The sequence below is a fragment of the Chiloscyllium punctatum genome, chromosome 10 (genome assembly GCF_047496795.1).
Source record: "Chiloscyllium punctatum isolate Juve2018m chromosome 10, sChiPun1.3, whole genome shotgun sequence".
In the NCBI taxonomy this organism is placed as follows: domain Eukaryota; kingdom Metazoa; phylum Chordata; class Chondrichthyes; order Orectolobiformes; family Hemiscylliidae; genus Chiloscyllium; species Chiloscyllium punctatum.
In genome coordinates, this window is record NC_092748.1 from 6,209,749 (window position 1) to 6,231,302 (window position 21,554).

Here is a 21,554-nt window from a genome sequence, read left to right on the forward strand (position 1 = left end):
AATAGTTATTGGAAAGATTGAAGTCTTCAGTAAGATAGGTTGGAACACTCTAGAGATTAAATTATTTTCTGATTAACTTCATTCACAGGAATTTCCTAGTCTTTTCAGTCACACTGCATTTTGTTTCTGTCACATAGAAATGTTTAAACAGTCCTCCCCCTAAAATAGAGAGACTGCTTCTGCACAGCCCAAGTGTGTGCATGCATGTCAATTTTTCTTCAGTTTATCCAGACAAATTCATTTACAAATTTACCTTGTGTAAAATTCACTAGAGTCCAGTTCCAGAGTGAACTAGTTTTGTATTCCTGTTCATATTCTGCTCTGTGATTTACCGTACTGCTTACTGGCATACTCTCAAAACCAGAGGCACTCGGGAATATCAAGGAAGTCAGTTGTATTTATCTGTTTACAATGGAGATTGTGTAAACTGAACATTACCTATACCTGCAGCAGTAGAGATTTTGAATTTGTGGGTGTGTTTCTTTATGATTCTGGAGGTGATAAAATCAGCATCGCATTCCAATATTTTTAATTATATTGTATTCTTTATTTATAGTTGATATAAGCACAGCATTGCCTTCTCAAGTCCAGCCCAGTACACCAATGGATCTTCGCCTTGACCATCAATTTCCAGTGCCAGCTGCTGACCCCAATGTACGAGAACAGCAACTACAACAAGAACTCATTGCTCTGAAACAAAAACAGCAAATCCAACGTCAGCTTCTAATAGCAGAATTTCAGAGACAACATGAGCAGCTCTCACGACAACATGAAGCCCAACTGCAAGAGCACATAAAGGTAATCCAAGATATTAAAACCACACTGACCAATTCAAGCTGGACCTTTGATCTTTTTATCGTAATGGTGTATGTGTTCTGAACTCAAGTATAATGGTGTAGTTAATTTGATACTCTGATTTCAGCTATTGTCATAGACTATTTCTAACAGCATCTTGTGTTCCTTAGAACATTAAATGGAGTTATTATATAAAATGTATCAAGGTGCTTATGAGCAGTATGAATAAAAAGGCAGAACCACAAAATGAGATATCAGAACAGATGCACAAAAAACTATCAAAAGATAAGTTTTACCGTTGAAGCGACGGGAATGACATATTGAGCAATCGGAGTCTATTTTAAGGAAACAGAACTGTAATAATGACTTCCTGTTCTTTTAACACAATATGGCTATAAAGATGAACATTACTGCAGAGTTAAAGGTGTGTTATGATAATAACACAATGACCATGAGTGGTCTTGGTGCTGTCAATTGAAAATTAAATCAGTAATATTGTTTTGGTTCTTTATTTTTGTATAGGGCAGACACTTTTAAAAGAAAATGTAGGACAGTCTTGCGCTTAAAGTATAAGTAATAATTAAATAGCAGCCCAACAGACTTCTGTACCTGCAGTGGGAAATGATGTCCATAAGCGTCATGCTGAATATTAAATCCAGAATTACAACAGAACGTTGGGACCAGTTCTGGATCTCAACCTCACTGCAATTTTTAATGTACCAGCCATTTAAAGTCCAGGCTTTCCGTTTGATCGATCACAGTAGACTGGTGGGAACTGCTAGTGTGAGTGTGCAACCAGCAAGGGACACAGGAAGTTAAGTTAGATTTATTTTTTTCAAAATGGTAAGTTCCCTAGGTTTGATTGAGGAGGGGCAACTGTTCCAGGGCAAGGCCAGCTCTGCCCTGGTGGCAGTTGTAGAGCTGAAAGATGGGAAATGGTCCTTCATTTGAACCACCTCCTCGCCACTTACCTCTCTACGTTCTCCAGGTCACCATGTATAGTCTGCATTGCTGACTAGTCCAGTCAATGTGCAACTAGGGTCTTAAAAGATGACTGAATTATATTCTGACCAGCCTCATTTGGCCACCTATTGTTTGTTGGTGGCAGTCTATCTCAGTCAAAGCGAGCCTTTCTCATTCATTTGGAATTATGGCGGGAAATTGCATAGAGATTGGCAGTGCAAAGGTGCACACTTGCTCAAATCTCATCTGGACCTCAACCTCTTTTAAATCCAACCACTGAAGTCAGTTAAACTCCAATTATTCTGACTAAAGGTTTCCCTAGCTAGACAGTAGCTTTCTTGCACACCATAACTTTCAATGTCAGAAAAACCAAATAACTGGATTTCCTCCTCTTTTCATTTTTTTCAATGATTTGTTAGTTTTACACAGGGTGACAATGGGAATGCTGTAGACATATTAGTGAACATCCTTTTTTAATTGAGAGCAACTTAGTTCCAATGAAATGTTCTGTAGTTCCTCAGATGTAGGATTTTCTATATAAATTCAGTATGATACAAAATTAGGGTTGGATTTCCCCTTCATGAAGCCATGTTAACTCTGCTTGATCATATTATGTATTTCTATATACTCTACCTCCTTTATAATAGACTTTACCATTTTGCAATAACAGACTAATTAGCTTTTCTTAAATGGTCTTCAACCATTTTTTTGCTGCTAAACTCCTTCCCCAGATCTCTCCAGCCAGATCTGCTCTCATTTTTTTTGTAATTACCCTTATTTAAGCTTAGCACAGTTGCTTCCAAACCAAGTTGCTCCATCTCCAATAAAAGCTAAATTATACCATATTATGGTCACTGTTTCCGAGAGGATCTTTTACTCTGGCACCATTTATTAAACTTGTTTCATTACACATCACCAGGTCCAAATCAGCCTGATCCTTTGCTGGATGCACAATATGTTGTTCCATGACCCTGTCCCAAATGCCCCAAGGAATTCTTCCTCATAATTTCCTCTGCCGATCCGACTGTCCCATTCTACGTGAAAACTAAAATCACCACTGATTGTTACATGCTCTCATTATCTCCTGATTTATTCTCAGTCCCACCATTTAGCTACTGTTGGAGAGCCTGTTGCCTTACTCCTTCCATTGTCTTCTTTCTTTTTTTATTTTTTGCCTTATGAATTATGAATTCTTCTGATTCAGAATCATTTCTTGCTATCGTACTAAACTAACCTGCACCACAAATGCTACTGCACCAGCCTATCCATCCTGCCTGATGTTTTGAAAAGTCACAAAACCCTGAATATTTAATTCCCAGCTTTGACCTCCTTGTAACCATGTCTCCTTAATGGCTGTAAGACCATACCTGTTAACCTGTATTTATGTGGTTAAATAATCTACTTTATTCCATATATGATGTGCATTCAAAAAAGGGAGCATTAAGTTTTCCTGATAGCACTTTTTCCCTCTCTTTGACCCAATTTACTGCTGTTTTCCTATGGTTGTATACTCTGTTGCTTTCTGCCCCACTCTGGGCCTCATCGTCCAAATAGCTGGCCAGTAATTTTGACAAATCTTCTGGCTTTGTAAGCCTATATTCGCCTCTCCCAAATCTTCCGCCACCACTCTGGTTCTGCAGAAATCATGCAGGGAGTTCTGGGAAAGATCTGGGTACATTTGGGAGACAGCAATGCATTCAAGAAGTTTGTAACAGAAAGAGATATTGGAAATGAGATGGTAGGTAGTTTATTGGGGTGATGGGGCTCAGTTATTTGTTGTTAAGGGTGATAGCAGATTTTAAGGAGAGGAGGACGACATGTGAAAAGTGAACTGTTCATAAAAGCATGGGGCAAGGATAGAGAGTTGTGATATGAGCTTGTTAAGAGCAGGACTCCTGGCCAAAATGAGAGAGGGTAAAAGAGATGGGAGAGAAACAAAATAAAGATTCAAGACCAGTTTGAAGCCTTGGAGAACATTTGACCCTGTAGGTACAGGAGGCAACAAAAGAAGATTGACAGCTGAATGAATTATCTTGAACATGGATAAAGAAATCCATGAACTTCTTGCAGTTACTGGAGATGAGAGTGGATGGAGAAGGAAATTAAGAGAGTTTGAAATACAAAAATTAAATCATAAATAATTGGAATTAATTGACATTTTAGAAATTCAATAACTGTAGAGAATCATTTGCAATTGCTTCTTTGCCCACTCTTACCTGGAGTCCTACAAAGATTGATCTTTGGTTCCCTTATATTTCCCATTCATATGCTGTTCACTTATATCATCCAGAAACGCAATAGGTTCCGTATGTATGCCAATGTGGTGCAGCTCTATCTCTACACTTTTTGGACACTTGATATCTCTGATCTGTCAAACTGCTGACCTGACAATATATTTTTGAATTAGCACTAATATGTTTCAATTAAACAATAATTTTTATAAAATTTGTAAAGCAGTGGCAATTCAGTTATTTTGTTTTCACTTTGTGACAATCATAGAACATAGGAACAAAGTAGTACAGCGCAGGAATAGGCCTCTTGGCCCACTATGTCTTCACAGACCATGATGCCATTCTAAATTAATCGCATCTATCTGCATATGGTCAGGATCCCTCTCTTCCCTGCCTGTTCACGTGTCTGTCAAAATGCCTCTTCAACCTTGCTATCTTATCTGCTTCTATCACCTTCCCTGATCTGGAATGCCAGTGTTAAACTGGGGTGGACAAAGTCAGTCACACAACACAAGGTAAGTTCACCTGATGAATGAGCATCATCTTTCCTGGTAGTGCTTTCCAGGCACCTACCACTCCCTGTTTTTAAAAAAAAATCTTGCCTGGCACATCTGCCTTAAACTTTCCCCCTCTCACCTTAAAACCTATATATCTTGGTATTTGACATTTCCACCTGAGGAAAAAGACTCTGACTGTCCATCCTATCCATAATTTCTCATAATTTTATATTTTTCTGTCAGATTGCTCTTCAGTTTCTGACACTCTAGTGAAAAAAAATCCAACTTTGTCCAATTTCTCCTTATGGCTAATACACTCAAATCCAGGCCAACACCCTGGTAAGCCTCTTGTGAATCCTCTCCAAAGCCTCCACATCCTTCCTATAGTGTGGGGACCAGAAGTGCACACTACTCCAAATGTGGTCTAACTAAAGTCTCATACAGCTGGAAAATGATGTGCCAACTTTTATACTCACTCACCTTCATTGGTTGGGGCATTATGCCATACACCGCCTTTACCATCTTATTCACTTGTGTTGCCACTTTTAGGAAATTATGGGCTTGGACCCCAAGATTCCTCTTGATATCACATTCTTAATGCTTCTGCTATTTACTGTATATTTCCTCTTGTATTTAACTTCCCAAAAAGCATCACCTCACATTTGTCCGAATTAAACTCCATCTGCCATTTCTCCACCCAACTTTCCAGCTGATTTATATTCTGCTGCATCATTTGATAAATTTCCTCTCTATCCACCAATCTACCAATTTTCATGTTGTCTGCAAACTTAATAATCAGACTGTAACATTTTCATCCAAATCATTTACATATATTGCAAATAATTGTGTTCCAGCACTAATCTTTGTGGGACATCACTGGGGACAGACCTCAAGTCAGACATTACCTCTCCACAACTACCCACCGTCTCTGTGGACAAGCCAATTTTGTAGCCAACTTACCAACTCATCATGGACCCTGTGAGACTTAGTCTTCTGACCATCCTACCATAAAGGACTTTGTCAAATGCTTCACTGAAGTCCATGCTTTAATAAGTAGACAACATCCATTGCCCTTTTATCGTCAATCATCTTCATTACTTCCTCAAATGCCTCAATAAAATTTGTGTGACAAGACTTCCTCGCACAAAGCCATACTGACTATCTCTAAGAAGTCCATTCTTTTTCATGTGTGTGTAAATGTGTCTCACAGTGCCAGAGACCCGGGTTCAATTCCCGCCTCAGGCGACTGACTGTGTGGAGTTTGCACGTTCTCCCCGTGTCTGCGTGGGTTTCCTCCGGGTGCTCCGGTTTCCTCCCATAGTCCAAAGATGTGCAGGTTAGGTGAATTGGCCATGCTAAATTGCCCATAGTGTTAGGTAAGGGGTCGATGTAGATGTAGGGGTATGGGTGGGTACGCTTCGGCGGGGTGGTGTGGACTTGTTGGGCCGAAGGGCCTGTTTCCACACTGTAAGTAATCTAATCTAATCTAATCTAATCTAAATCCTGTACCTCAGAATCTTCTCCAGAAATTTCCCTACCAATGATATAAGGCCTGTAATTTCCTAGATCATCCCTGTTGCCATCCTTAAACAACATTATTGATTCTTCAGACTTCTAACACCTTGCTAAAAAGGATGTAAGAATCTGGCAAGCTGGAAAGATTGTTATGCAGAGAAGCTAAGCAGCTATCAATCTAGAGAAACTTTTAGTAGGAATATTGGTCTGAAATTCTCTTCAGAATTTTATGTATAACTCTTGCACTCTGAAAGTGCACCAAGAAGTAGCCTTAAAAGCGGAAGGTAGGTTAATGTTTATGTATTAATCATGCTTCTATACTCATTACTTATGTTTTTTATATCTGTTCACGGGATGTGATCATCACTGGCAAGGCCAACCTTTTTGTCACCTCTAATTGTCCATGAGAAGGACCTAGTGAGCTGCCTTCTTAAGTTAATGCAGTCCATGTTCCAGCACAATGCCAACTATCCCAAAATAATTAAAACTTGCATTTTATTCAAAAAGTCACAACACAAGGGTACTGATTTAATTTTTCATAAGCAACAACATGACCAAATCATATTGCTCTAGAATGTATTAGTATGCTGACCTGTGTATAATGTAGGATTTTTTATTATGATGCTTAATGTTGATTTTTTTTAAAATGTAAAACTAATATATGACCAAGTGTGATAATAGGAAAAAGGACAAAAAAGATGCAGTATATATGTGTGAGACAGATCAAAAGGCACAATGCAGGTTCAGTGAAGAAAAAGCTGAATGCAAGTAAGATAACTGAAGGTGGTGTTTGAGATCTCCTTTATTCTTAAACTATTTTTGATTAATCTCCATCTGTGCCCATACATCAACTGATAGTAATTCAAGTTAAACTGATAATTAAAGAAAATTTCTATCTAAAGTACTTTGTCCCATTTATTTATTTAAGCTCAAAATATAAGTAAAGGTCACCTCTCTTAAGAGAATTTTCAGTTTACATTTTTGATCTCTATCTTGTCAGGGAGCAACTGTTAATGCCATTTATGGGTGTGACAGGTGGTGATGATAAGCATCCAAGTGTAATGGAAGCAATGAAAATTATACCAAACCTTCAACTAGTATCACCACCAAAGTTAAACCACAGACATCTGGAGTGGTTTCAATTTACACTAATTTAACTGTCAGCAAGGAGTTAGTTTTTCCCATCTGTTGTCATTATGTAGTAACAATGAAATTGAATGAACAGCATGTGTTAAAACAATAGAAAAATGTACTTGCAATCTATAGTATATGGTATTTTCGCGATAACATATATTCCTATTCATATATTAGAAAAACAGTGAATGGGGAAGAATAGTTTGCAGCAAGTAAGAAGTTCTTGTACCACAGTTTTGAAACGTGTTTTATAATGTTTAAGATATTTGTTTTCTTTTTATTGTTAAACAATAATATAAGAATTGTTCTTTTTAAGGAAGTCAACAAGATGTGTTTTTAGACTTGTGACCCAATGTGACAATCCTACCCTCAATTATAGAATTATGTTTGAAGAACATATTTAGAAAATTATGTATAATTCAGTATTCCCCTTTTCTGCTTCAAAATTTAAAGTAGCGTATAATAGTAACTTCTGAGTTTCATTGAATGGCGCCACAATTAAATGGTCCCACTTTGTAACATCACTGATCATGAATGTTTTGATAAGACAGTCGTTTATTGACTGTTTTTCCTGTGGTTTATTGTGTGATAGTTATGTGCCCTAGTACAGTGAACCCTCTCAATTTCTTCACTCAGTCATGAACATAATGACCACCAGTAACTTGTACTAAAGCATTGCAGAATATTTCAGGAAGCTCAACATTATCTAAGATCGAGCAGCCCATTTAATTAATCAGGCTAAATTCAGTATACATCTTCTATAACACCTGCCACTGGATAACAACAGTACTGTATAGCTAAGAAACTCTGCCATTGCAAAGAACAAGCAGCAAAACGATAGCATGGCAACACTTGAAAATTTCCCTCCAAGTTACATATCATCCTCAGTTGGATATATGTCATCTCCTTCATGATCACTGGATCTCCATCTTAGAACTGTACTCCTAACAACATCAGATCACCACCATTAGGCCGAAGTACCTTTAGTCATCTGAGAGAAGTTTCACGACTACCCAAGCCGGACAACTAGGAAGAATTAAGAAACGTAGCTTTGTTAGCGCTGTCTACACTCTGAGAACAGAAAAGATACACATTTTTAAGCAATGGTTATCTAAATCAAACTCTTGTTAGAGCTGATGCAAAACTAATCATATCATTAAAGCCAATCCGTAAGTCACAACCTCTCACCGCCACCATTTCTTTAATTTACCACCATTTACCCTACCTATGGAAAACTCTCTATTGACAGTTTTGCAACAGGGTAGAGACAACCAACCAAGTTTGTCAATATATAATAAAACATTGCCTGTTTTCCCTGTGGTTTATTGTGTGATAGTTGATGTGTCCTAGTCCGGTATATGATCCACTGTTACGGAACCAAATATGGCAAGAGCAAAATTGACTTCCACCTTGTGGGTGGGCATTATTTTTTTCTGACATACTCAGTATTGTTTAGTTGATGTAAATTTTGATGCAAATAGGCTGTACTTCACAGATTTGAATATTACAGAAGCATGCCTGCCTGAAACAAATCACACAGTTTGATTTTTGTTTAGATTAGTTTAGATTAGATTACCTACAGTGTGGAAACAAGTCCACACTGACCCTCCGAAGAGTAACTCACCCAGGCCCATTTCCTTCTGACTAATGCACCTAACACTGTGGACAATTTAGCATAGCCAATTCACTTTGTTGGTTGTAATGAAGAAACTGTCATAAATTTTTCAGTTACAGTAGATTTAATGCTGAAGAGAAAAGATCAGTTATTATATTATTGAAATATAAACATAAACCACTTACTGAAGGATATTATTAAGCTAGAGAAAATTCAGAGAAGATTTACTAGGATGTAACCAGGAATGAAGATTTGAGTTATAAGGATAGGTTGGGACTTTTTTCTCTGGAATGTAGGAGGTTGAGGGGTGATCTTACAGAGATTTATAAAAACATGATGGATGGCGATAAAGTGAATGGCAGAAGTCTTTTCCCTAGGACAGGGGATTTTAAGAGTTTGGGCATATTTTTAAGGTGAGGGGAGAAAGATTTAAAGGGGCCTGTTTCCACACAGTAAAGAATTTAATTTAATCTAAGACATGAGAGGCAACTTTTTTATGCAGAGTGTGTTCATGCATGGAATGAACTTCCTGAGGAAATCGTGGATGTGGGTACAGTTATAATGTTTAAAAGATATTTGGATAAGTACGTGAATAAGAAATGTTTGAAGGGATATGGGCCAAGCACAGGAAAATGGGACAAGTTTAGTTTGGGACTTGGCATGGACTGGTTGGACCAAAGGGTCTGTTTCCATGCTGTATGACTCTGTGACTCTCCCTGTTTTTGTTTTTAAAGCACCAGCAGGACTTGCTTGCATTGAAGCACCAACAAGAAATTTTGGAACAACAGCGTAAACTAGAGCAGCATCGTCAGGAGCAGGAGATGGAGAAACAACACCGAGAACAGAAACTCATGCTGCTAAAAAATAAAGAGAAAGGAAAAGAAAGTAAGAAATATCACATTTGTTAAACATTGATAGAAATATCCAGCAAAGTATATGGTTAAAAAGAGTTTCATTGAGCCAGTAGTTGAAGTTGCAAGTTAAAAACATGTCTACGAAGCATTTAGATATTCTTAACTCTGAATTTTAGTCCTGCATTTGTTTAGCAGTTCATTTTAATGCTTTGCTGACTTTAATTATCTGATCTCTGATTAGGAGTTCATTTGTTTCTGGTTCAGAAAGATATAATGGTGCAGTACATGTATTCCCTGCAGTTCTCCAGCTTGGCTAAGTGTATTGGCACTGCTTTTGTAGTTTTATGATGTTGATAACAGAATCATTTGATCATTTTATCAAAGAGTATTTCTATTAGTATTTTATTAAAATCTATTTACAATATAGAACTTTTACTCTTGAATACGTCCTCGGTTTTGCTTACTGTGAACCTGTTATCTAACAGAAGAAAATTTGAGGAAAATCTTGTGGTGTTGTATGTTCTTTTGGCTTTTCAAATTTTGTAGATCACAAAAGCCAAGTTTAATTCTTTTTGAAGAGTGAGTTATGCACCAAATTAACAAACCCAGTTTTCCTTTGTTTATTCAAAAGTACCATTATTAAAGATCTTTCCTGCAGTTTATATATGAACATAACTTTTGAACAGATTAATGAAGGGCAAGTATATCCTGAAATCAAAAATTAGGCTAACACCTTAATCTATAAACACAACCTCTTGGAATGGGCATTGCAGTTTAGTAACTATATCTTGGATCTGCAAAATAAAATTCTAATTAAAGGTCATAGATAAACAGTGAGTCCTAAGATTGCATTTGAGTTTATACAGCATGTTTGTGATCTGGGAGTTTTATAGCAACGAGAAACAAATACCGTTTATGTTCACTGATCTATGGGATTAAAATTGCAAGGGTATTTTGTGTGGTGGCTTTGTCAATTGTATGTATATTATTGCCATTGAAACTCTTGTGTTGATGTTCAGTTTATAGTTAGTTCATCTGAAAGGTATATACAAAACATTTGAGCATGAATATAAAATGTTTTTCTCACAAATATGCAAAATAGTTGCATAGTGAATTTACTGTCTGTGGTGAGCGTTATTGCAGCTCACAATTGATGGAGGTCAAATGCCCTTGACTGTAATGAGATTACCAATTTTAATGTTGCATTTCTGAGTTGATGTGAAAGTAATGCTCAAATCTGTCTGTAATTTATCAATCTCAGTTGATGTTACCATGATGGTTATTCTGGGAAATTGAACAGGCAATTTGTAGACAAAATATTTGGGTTATTTCTAACTAGGGATACTAGCTACAAACATCTCGCCTAAAATTAAGTAACCTTATTAAACCTTGCCTTCATTGTAAACTTTTTAAAATTCAATTTCTTTTAAAATAGTAATTTATGTCTGGTCATTTTTGATTATTCCCACTCACCCATATTGTTTACACTTTTCTGAAGTCCTGCAAATCTTGCTTTGAGTCTAAGTGTTGGAGTTTTTCCACTGTCTTTTGTAATTTTAACTTTGGTGCAAGTCCTTGCTGATCTCGCCTAAATTCAAAATATTCCTCCTTTCGTAAATGAGTGTAAGTAAGTCTGCACCTGTCTAATCAAGAAAATTTGATATGAGCGCTTCAAACATTTGACTGTTGCAGCATGGGAAATTATGGTTTACAGTTGTTACAAACAAATGGGAATTACCTGGAATTGTTGAATATTTCAAACAGACAAAATCCAGTTAAATATATCTTTTCCAGTCTTCCATTTCCTGTCTATCAAGTCTGTTCATTAATACCGTTTTGATTGTTTTCTCTGTTGTCTAATCAGAGAAATACCCATGCTTCACTCTACTTCTAGCTAACCTATTCTTAATGTGGCTAAGAAACTCTCAGCAATGGCTTCTCCCTTCACTCCTGCACATATTTGTCTACAGCATCCGAAAATGTGATTGTTTTATCCTTTTTTTAATTTGTTGAATCAATATTGGTGTTGCTGGCAAGGGCAGCATTTATTGCCCATCTGTAATTGCCCTGGAGAAAGTACTGTCAGTGGTAAAATGAGTGAGTGGTGAAGGTGATGATTGGAGTACCAGTCAAACAGGATGCTTTATCCTGAATAGTGCCGAGCTTCTTGAGTTTCAAAGGGGCTGCTCTCATTCAGAGTAAGTGGAGTATGCACATCATGTTCCTGACTTAGGCCTTGTGGATGATGGACAGGCATTGGGAAGACAGGAGGGGAGTTTGTTGCCTCAGGATTCCTAACCACTGACCTAGTAGCTCTAGAAGCCATGATTATGTATATGACAGGTTGAGTTCATTTCTGGTCAATGGTAACCCCCTAGGATGGTGATAGTGGGGGATTCGTTGATGACAATCCTTTTGTCATTTGCACATATATTCTGTTTCCTCATGATCAATTGATTCCACACCTCTGTACTGTCAAGACTGCTAGTATAACCTAAAATATTGATGAAGCAGAGCCTAATAACCAACTATTGACTGTATTAAATGCCTTTGTTGTTCCCTCTCTTGAATTGATCTAAAACTATCAATATCATTATTTTCAATTCCATCACCTTCCCAAACTGTTGTCTAGATTTCACTGTTTAGAGCTTAAGCTCGTTCTCCAATTTGACCTGCAATCAAACTTCACAATATAAGTTTTATCCACCTTATAGTATTGCCTGCTACACTTGCCACAGCATTGCTTATTTCTGCCAGCTCGTCTCTACTGTGTCAGAAATCCTTTTTTATGATCTAGTGATTAAATTCCCTTGTATTCTTGTTGAGCTTTCATGCTGCACTCTACCCAATCTTCTGACTGCCCTTGAATAATCAATCTTGCGCATGTTTGTGTGTCATGCCCCTTACATAGCGTGTCCCCATCCACCACTGGGTTGATAACATTGGCAGATGATGAAGTCTCTTGAATGAACACTAATTGCCCACTTAGGAGCCATAATTGGTAATGAGACAGGAAGCTGTTCATGAATATTCCCACCATAGACTTAATTGTTATAGAGGCAGCAAGGTAACTGTCCCATTCTCACCTCCCCCCACCTGATTATATGTCCCCACCACCAAATTCACCATGGTACCAAGACACAAAACCTGTGACTTTCAATTCTCCAATTAGTCTCCTGTGAAGCCCCTTCTCTTCCCTCTACTACCAACAGCAAAACTATCAGTTGTCCTTGCTCTATCTACATTACTGCTGCCTGAAGTTCCCTTGGAATTTTTCTCTCTCATTTTTAAAATCCTCTTCAAACATGCTTTGACTGTGCTTTTTATCATATCCTAACTTTTTTACTACTGCTGTGTATTTGTTTCTATCTTGTTATGGGACATGGAACCTTTACTGTTTAAGAACAGCCTATTGAAATACTTTCTGCTGCTGCTTTTATAATTCCAATTATCTGTTTACCTTAACGTCAAACACCAATCTTAATCTCATAAATAAAAGACTGGCAGATTTTTGTGTCAAACAGCTATTGTCTAATGCTGCTTTCCTAAGGCTTTTAAATACAGTATAGTTAATAAAGGAAATGCCAAAATCTTTATAGTTGCAAAATCATTTGATTCCTTGTCAAAAAGACAAAGCTTTCTTATTTTTTCACAGCCATGTATTCCACAATGATGGGAAGCCTAGCCACCCTGTACCTCAACAAGGACGCACTAAGTGGCTTGTTCCAATGCTTCATTTAAGGGACAGAAGTATTACTATAGCCTTTTTGAAGAGTAACTTAGTTTGGTTTACCCCTGATGCTGCTCCTGGCGCTTTCAAATTTTTAATAGTGAACACCAAATCTATGCTCCAGACTCCTAAACGATAGCAGCCTGAATCTACTTCATAAGTTTTTACACATCTAAAGGCTTCAGTGTTATCATATGAACAATTCCAAAATTGGTGTCCTTTTTGATTGTCTTTCATTTCCTCTGTTTCCTGTCCTTGAACTTCATCCATTAAAGCCTCTTATGTTACTCATACTCCATGCCTGCTTATGGCTTTCCTTCCATTGGGTCAACCTTTCTCATCTCTTCTCTGACTTTACGTAGAATGCATGGTGTAGTAAGGACAAAGCTGCTTTAACATTATCAGGGCCAGTGAAAGATCTTATCAGTTCATTGGCTGGGAATATTCTGCATGTACCAATGTGTCCCTTTCCCTGGAAGCATAGTTAGGAATAAGTTTTGCAGGAGAAGTTAAACAATGTGACAGATCACCAGAGCTCGAGACTAATTGTTGTTGTTCAATATGAATTTTTAATACACTATATGTGATTAGGAACAGAGAGCGAGTGAAGATGAACACCTGGCTGCAAGGCTGCTATAGGAGGGAGCTCTGTAGATCATTGGGATACTTTCTGGGGAAGTTGGGGCCTGTACAAGAAGGACAGGTTGCAGCTGAACTGGAGGGGCACCAATACCCTGGGTGAGAGATTTGCTAGAGCTCTTCAGAACGGGTTTAAACTAGTTTGACAGAAGGGTCAGAATCAGAGATATGGATCTGAGGATGGAATAGCGAGTGAACAGCCAGATACAGCATGCAGAGAGTCTGTGAGGAATGAGAGACAGTTGATAGGGCAAAGTTGCAGTCAGAGTGATGAATTGAAGTATGTCTATTTTAACGCAAGAAGTATCAGGAATAAGAGTGATGAACTTAGGGTGTGGATTGGTACTTGTAATTATGATGCTGTGGCCATTACGGAGACTTGAGTATCATAGGGGCAGGAATGGTTGTTGGATATTCCAGGGTTTAGATGTTTCGAAATGGATAGGGAGGTAAAAGAGGTGGGGAGTGGCATTGCTAATCAGGAATAGTATCACAGCTGCAGAAAGGGAGGTCGTTGAGGAGGGTTTGACTACAGAGTCATTATGGGTGAAAACAGAAACAGGAAAGGAACAGTCACTTTATTGATAGTTTTCTACAGACACCCCAATAGCAACAGAGACACAGAAGAGTAGATTGGGAGACAGATTTTGGAAAGGTGCAGAAGTAACAGGGTTGTTGTCATGACTTTAACTTCCTCAATATTGATTAGAATCTCCTTAGTGCAAATAGTTTGGATGGAACAGTTTTTGTCAGGTGTGTCCATGAAGGACCCCTGACTGAATATGTAATTAGGCTGACTAGAAGGGAAGCGATATTGGATTTGGTTATTGGCAACAAACCAGGCCAGGTGTCAGATCTCTCTGTGGGAGAGCAATCACAACTACTTGACTTTTACTATCGTCATGGAGAGGGATAGGAGCATATGGTACAGGAAAGTATTAAAGGAGAATTACAGCGCTATTAGGCAGGAACTGGGGTGCCTAAACTGGGAACAGATGTTCTCAAGGAAATGCACAACAGAAATATGGAGGTTGCTTGGGAAGCAAATGCTGATAGTGCTGGATAGTTTTGTCCTACTCAGGCAAGGAAGGGGTGGTAGGGTGAAGGAAACTTGGGTGACAAGGGATGTGGAACATCTAGTAAAGAGGAAGAAAGCTTACTAAAGGTTGAGGAGGCAAGGATCAGACAGGGCTCTAGAGGGTTAAAAGGTAGCCAGGAAAGAATTGAAGAAAGAGAGCTAGAAGGGGGCATGAAAAAGCTTTAGGGTTAGGATTAAGAAAAACCCTAAGGCATTCTATGCTTATGTGAAGCACAAGAAGATGGCCAGAGTGAGGATAGGGCTGTTCAGGGAAAGTGGAGAGAACTTGCACCTGGAGTCGAAGGAGATAGGGGAGGTCCATAATGAATACTTTGCTTCAGTATTCACTACTGAGAGGGACCTTAATGTTTATGAGGACAGTGTGAAGCAAGCTGATATGGTCAAAGAGATTGATGTTAAGGAGGAGGATATGCTGAAAATTTTGAAAAACATAGGGATAGATGAGTCCTCGGGCCATATAGGATATACCCAAGCTTACTGCAGAAAGAGAAGGAAGAGATTGCTGCACCTTGGCGATGATCTTTGTGTCCTCACTGTCCACTGGATCATCACCAGATGATTGGAGTGTGGCAAATATTATTCTCTTGTTGAATAAAGGGAATGAAGATAATCCTGGAAATTACAGATCAGTCAATCTTAGGTGTGTGGTGGGCAAATTATTGAATAGGATTCTGAGAGGGTTTATGATTACTTGGAAAACCATAGTTTGATTAGTGATAGTCAGCATGGCTTTGTGAAAGACAGGTCGTGCCTCACAAGCCTTATTGAATTCTTTGAGAATGTGATAAAACACGTTGATAAAAGGTAGAGCAGTGAATGTGGTGTACCTGGATTTTAGCAAGGTGCTTGAGCCATGGTAGGCTCATTCAAAAAGTAAGGAGGCGTGGAATACAATGAAATTTGGCTGTCTGAATACAGAATTGGCTGGCCTATAGAAGACAGGGGGTGGTGGTAGATGGAAATTATTCAGTCTGGAGCTCGGTGACCAGTGGTGTTCCACAGGGATCTGTTCTGGGACCTCTTCTTTGTGATTTTTATAAATGACTTAGATGAGGAAGTAGAAGGGTGGGTTAGTAAGTTTGCTAAAGACATGAAGGTTGGTGGAGTGATGGATAGTGTAGCAGGCTGTTGTAGTTTGCAATGGGACATTGACAGGCTGCAGAGCTGGACTGATAAGTGGCAGATGGAGTTCAACCTGGAAAAGTGTGAAGTGATTCATTTTGGAAGGTCGAATTTGAATGCCAAATACAGGGTTAAAGGCAGGATTCTTGGCGGTATGGAGCAATAGAAGGATCTTGGAACCCATGTCCTGCCCATAAATCCCTCAAAGTTGCCACCCAATTTGGTAGGGTTGTTAAGAAAGCATATGGTGTGTTGGCTTTCATTACCAGGGGGATTCAGTTTGAGCCACAAGGTTATGCTGCAGCTTTTTAGAGCCCTGATTAGACCACAGAGAATATTGTGTTCAGTTCTAGTTGCCTCATTATTGGAAGGATGTGGAAGCTTTAGAGAGGGTGCAGAGGAGATTTACCTGGTTGCTGCCTGGACTGGAAGGCATGTCTTATTAAGTAAGGTTGAGGGAGCTAGGACATTTCTCACTGGAGAAAGGAAGGATGAGAGGTGATTTAATAGAACATAGAACATAGAACAATACAGCACAGAACAGGCCCTTCGGCCCACGATGTTGTGCCGAACTTCTATCCTAGATTAAGCACCCATCCATGTACCTATCCAAATGCCACTTAAAGGTCGCCAATGAATCTGACTCTACCACTCCCTCGGGCAGCGCATTCCATGCCCCCACCACTCTCTGGGTAAAGAACCCACCCCTGACATCTCCCCTATACCTTCCACCCTTCACCTTAAATTTATGTCCCCTTGTAACACTCTGTTGTACCCGGGGAAAAAGTTTCTGACTGTCTACTCTATCTATTCCTCTGATCATCTTATAAACCTCGATCAAGTCACCCCTCATCCTTCGCCGTTCCAACGAGAAAAGGCCGAGAACTCTCAACCTATCCTCGTACGACCTACTCTCCATTCCAGGCAACATCCTGGTAAATCTTCTCTGCACCCTCTCCAAAGCTTCCACATCTTTCCTAAAGTGAGGCGACCAGAACTGCACACAGTACTCCAAATGTGGCCTAACCAAAGTCCTGTACAGCTGCAACATCACCTCACGACTCTTGAATTCAATCCCTCTGCTAATGAACGATAATACTCCATAGGCCTTCTTACAAACTCTATCCACCTGAGTGGCAACCTTCAAAGATCTATGTACATAGACCCCAAGATCCCTCTGTTCCTCCACCTGACCAAGAACCCTACCATTAACCCTGTATTCCGCATTCTTATTTGTTCTTCCAAAATGGACAACCTCACACTTGGCAGGGTTGAACTCCATCTGCCACTCCTCAGCCCAGCTCTGCATCATATCTAAGTCCCTCTGCAGCCGACAACAGCCCTCCTCACTGTCCACAACTCCACCTATCTTTGTATCATCTGCAAATTTACTGACCCACCCTTCGACTCCCTCCTCTAAGTCATTAATAAAAATTACAAACAGCAGAGGACCCAGAACTGATCCCTGCGGAACTCCACTTGTAACTGGACTCCATGCTGAATATTTACCATCTACCACCACTCTCTGACTTCGACCGGTTAGCCAGTTTTCTATCCAATTGGCCAAATTTCCCTCTATCCCATGCCTCCTGACTTTCCGCATAAGCCTACCATGGGGAACCTTATCAAATGCCTTACTAAAATCCATGTACACTACATCCACTGCTCTACCCTCATCCACATGCTTGGTCACCTCCTCGAAGAATTCAATAAGACTTGTAAGGCAAGACCTACCCTTCACAAATCCGTGCTGGCTGTCCCTAATCAAGCAGTGTCTTTCCAGATACTCGTAAATCCTATCCCTCAGTACCCTTTCCATTACTTTGCCTACCACAGAAGTAAGACTAACTGGCCTGTAATTCCCAGGGTTATCCCTATTCCCTTTTTTGAACAGGGGCACAACATTCGCTACTCTCCAGTCCCCTGGTACCACCCCAGTTGCCAGTGAAGACGAGAAGATCATTGCCAACGGTACTGCAATTTCCTCTCTTGCTTCCCACATAATCCTAGGATATATCCCGTCAGGCCCGGGGGACTTGTCTATCCTCACGTTGTTCAAAATGTCCAACACATCTTCCTTCCTAACAGGTATCTCTTCTAGCTTATCAGTCCGTTTCACACTCTCCTCTTCAACAATACGGTCCCTCTCGTTCGTAAATACTGAAGAGAAGTACTTGTTCAAGACCTCTCCTATCTCTTCCGACTCAATACACAGTCTCCCACCACTGTCCTTGATCGGACCTACCCTCGTTCTCGTCATTCTCAGGTTTCTCACATACGCATAGAATGCCTTGGGGTTATCCTTGATCCTATCTGCCAGGGATTTTTCATGCCCTCTCTTAGCTCTCCTAATCCCTTTCTTCAGGTCCCTTCTGGCTATCCTGTATCCCTCCACTGCTCTGTCTGAACCTTGTTTCCTCAACCTTATGTAAGCCTCCTTCTTCCTCTTTACTAGACATTCAACCTCCCTCGTCAACCAAGGCTCCCTCACACGACCATTTCTTTCCTGCCTGATCGGTACATACATATCAAGGACACGTCGTATCTGCTCCTTGAAAAAGTCCCACATTTCCACCACATCCTTCCCTGACAGCCTATGCTCCCAACGCATGCTCCTCAAATCCTGTCTTACAGCATCGTAATTTCCCTTCCCCCAATTGTAAAAACTTCCTTGTTGTGCGCACCTATCTCTCTCCATAACCAAGGTGAAAGTCACAGAATTGTGGTCGCCATCACCAAAATGTTCACCCACTAACAAGCCCACCACTTGTCCCGGTTCGTTACCGAGTACCAAATCCAATATGGCCTCCCCTCTGGTTGGACAATCTACATACTGCGTTAGAAAAGCTTCCTGGACACACTGCACAAACACCGCCCCATCCAATCTACTTGATCTAAAGAGCTTCCAATCAATATTTGGGAAGTTGAAGTCGCCCATGACTACGACCCTGTGGCTTCTGCACCTTTCCAAAATCTGTTTCCCAATCTGTTTCTCCACATCTCTGCTGCTATTGGGGGGCCTATAATAAACACCCAACAAGGTGACTGCACCTTTCCTATTTCTGACTTCAGCCCATACTACCTCCAGAGGCAGATCCCCCTCAAACTTCCTTTCTGCAGCCGTTATACCATTTCTAATTAGCAATGCCACCCCCCCTCCTTTTTTACCACCCTCCCTAATCTTACTGAAACATCTGTAACCAGGAACCTCCAACAGCCATTCCTGTCCCTCATCTATCCATGTTTCCGTGATGGCCACAACATCGTAGTCCCAGGTACCGATCCACGCCTTAAGTTCACCCACCTTATTTTTGATACTCCTTGCATTGAAGTATACGCACTTGAGCCCATCTCTGTGTCCGCAAGTAGTCCCTGTCAGTGCTACCTTCTCCACAGCCTCCCTACAGTCTTGGACATCCTGACACACAGCTAGCTTACTTGCTGGACTACAAGTCCGGATCCCATCCCCCTGCCAAATTAGTTTAAACCCCCCTGCCAAATTAGTTTAAATAGAGGTGTACAAGATGCTGAGAGGTGTAGAAAGAGTGAATAGTCAGAGATTTTTTCCCAGGGCAGAAATGGCTATCACAAGGGGGCATAATTTTAAGGTGATTGGAGGAAGGTTTAGGGGAGATGTCGGAGGTCGGTACTTACACAGAGAGGGGTGGGTGTGTGGAATGCACTACCAGCAGTGGTAGTAAATTCAGATATATTAAGGACATTTTAGCGACTCTTGGATAGGCACATGGATGATAGTAAAATGAAGGGTATGTAGGTTAGTTTGATCTTAGAGTAGGATAAAAGTTTGGCACACGATCAAGGGCCAAAGGGCCTGTGCTGCACTGTTCTATGTTCTAAAAAAAACTCGGAAGGTCATTGTGACAAGAGTACTTCATGCAAATCATTGTCAGACTTTTCAGTTCCCTTTCATCCATAGTAACTTCCCAGTTAATTTCTATCAGTAAGAGATTTCCTCTTTCAACAATTTTTTTTAGAATTGAACAGGCTGTTTCCTTTTATCTAAAGATAGTAAACTAGTTTGTCCAGTTTTGTACAGTTGTGTCAAAGTTAGTCATAAGGGCTGATCATTCCCTTACAGTGCAGACTAAACTTAGAACAAACCTTGAGAATCGGAAGTGGTTGTGGCACTTGAAACTAGTTTGAATATTTATATGTTCAGCATCAAAATTGCACACTTTTCTGTAAGGTTTTCTTTCTCAACTCCCAATAGATAAAACAAAGTGGCATGTTTGATAAGATCAGGGTCTAAAAATGATGTACATACAATGTGTATAAAATCTGTAGAAAGAAACAGCAAATTTTCTTAGCAGCAATTAAATAGAAATATTGCAAATTTCTTCCAGTTATTGCTTATTTAACTTGCATCAATTGCTCCCAGTTCAGCGTAACTGAAACAGTAAGCAGAGGTTGTAGCTCATCAAAGCTCCAAGAAAGTTTGTTATTATTAGCAACAGGGGACTTCACACTCCACATGTGCAATGTAAGTTTTTAGATAGTATGATAGGACTATGGCTTTAAGAGGTGTACTTTCTTCTGTTTTTTTTTAATGAAGATAGGTTGAGATACAGGTTTGAGCAGTCTGCTCCAAAGCTAAGAAAGTAAACAATTTGTAAGGTCTTGGAGTTTTTTTTTAAAAGGTTGGAACAGTAGAAGCCACCTGAATGGGTGGGGTCAAGCTCCCACAGAACCAAGATTTGTTTTGTTTAGTTTAAGCCTTCAGTAGCAGCTATAGGAGTGTTGAAGCTGGATATGGAGACTCTTATTCCTGGTGTTTACAGCTAAAATCAGGGGTTCTCTTTCTGCTGCTAGAATTGCATTTGAGACAATCTATTTTACTGAATTTGCCTTTGCCATAATTTTGGAACAGTTAATTAGTGGTTAATATATATATTATTTTGTTAAGCATTTCGATAGAGTCATGGTTAAGCCAGTTCTTTTATTTTGCCTGTATTCTAATTGGAGTACATGAATAAAGTGTGTTTTGTTTCAAGCCTGGTAATTTAACCAATTGATTTGCATCCAGAACACAGCTTCTTACACTTCTCTTTTAAAATAAGAAAAAGTTAGGGTCTAGACTGTCTTCTAAATATATTTTGAGGGGGGTTAGTCGAGACTATGTAAAAAAAATTAGGGGCTCTTGTCAGGATCAAAATCTGTAATTGCAGGTTGAATTTAGGATTATTGGACTCAAAGGCAGTAAGTGGTGAGTTTGGTGTTCTCTTCACAGATGTTAAATTTAGTTGGTTTAAATAGAGTGTGCCTTGTGTAGTAAAGGCTCTTTCAGTCACTAAGAGTTTACTGAGTTTGGAAGAAGTCACTTTGGGAGTTTTACAGAAAGT

The 21,554-nt window shown here is 39.5% G+C and overlaps 1 protein-coding gene across 11 annotated transcripts in view; it reads left to right on the plus strand.

Annotated features, from left to right (window-relative positions):
* Positions 1-21,554, plus strand: part of hdac4 (histone deacetylase 4) — a 497,199-nt gene that overhangs the window by 271,743 nt on the left and 203,902 nt on the right. For all 11 annotated transcript variants that reach the window (XM_072578375.1, XM_072578377.1, XM_072578374.1 and 8 more), the window contains 2 exons: positions 557-798; positions 9,485-9,635. In XM_072578375.1, coding sequence (XP_072434476.1) covers positions 557-798; positions 9,485-9,635 — 393 coding nt within the window. The remainder of the gene's footprint in view (positions 1-556; positions 799-9,484; positions 9,636-21,554) is intronic.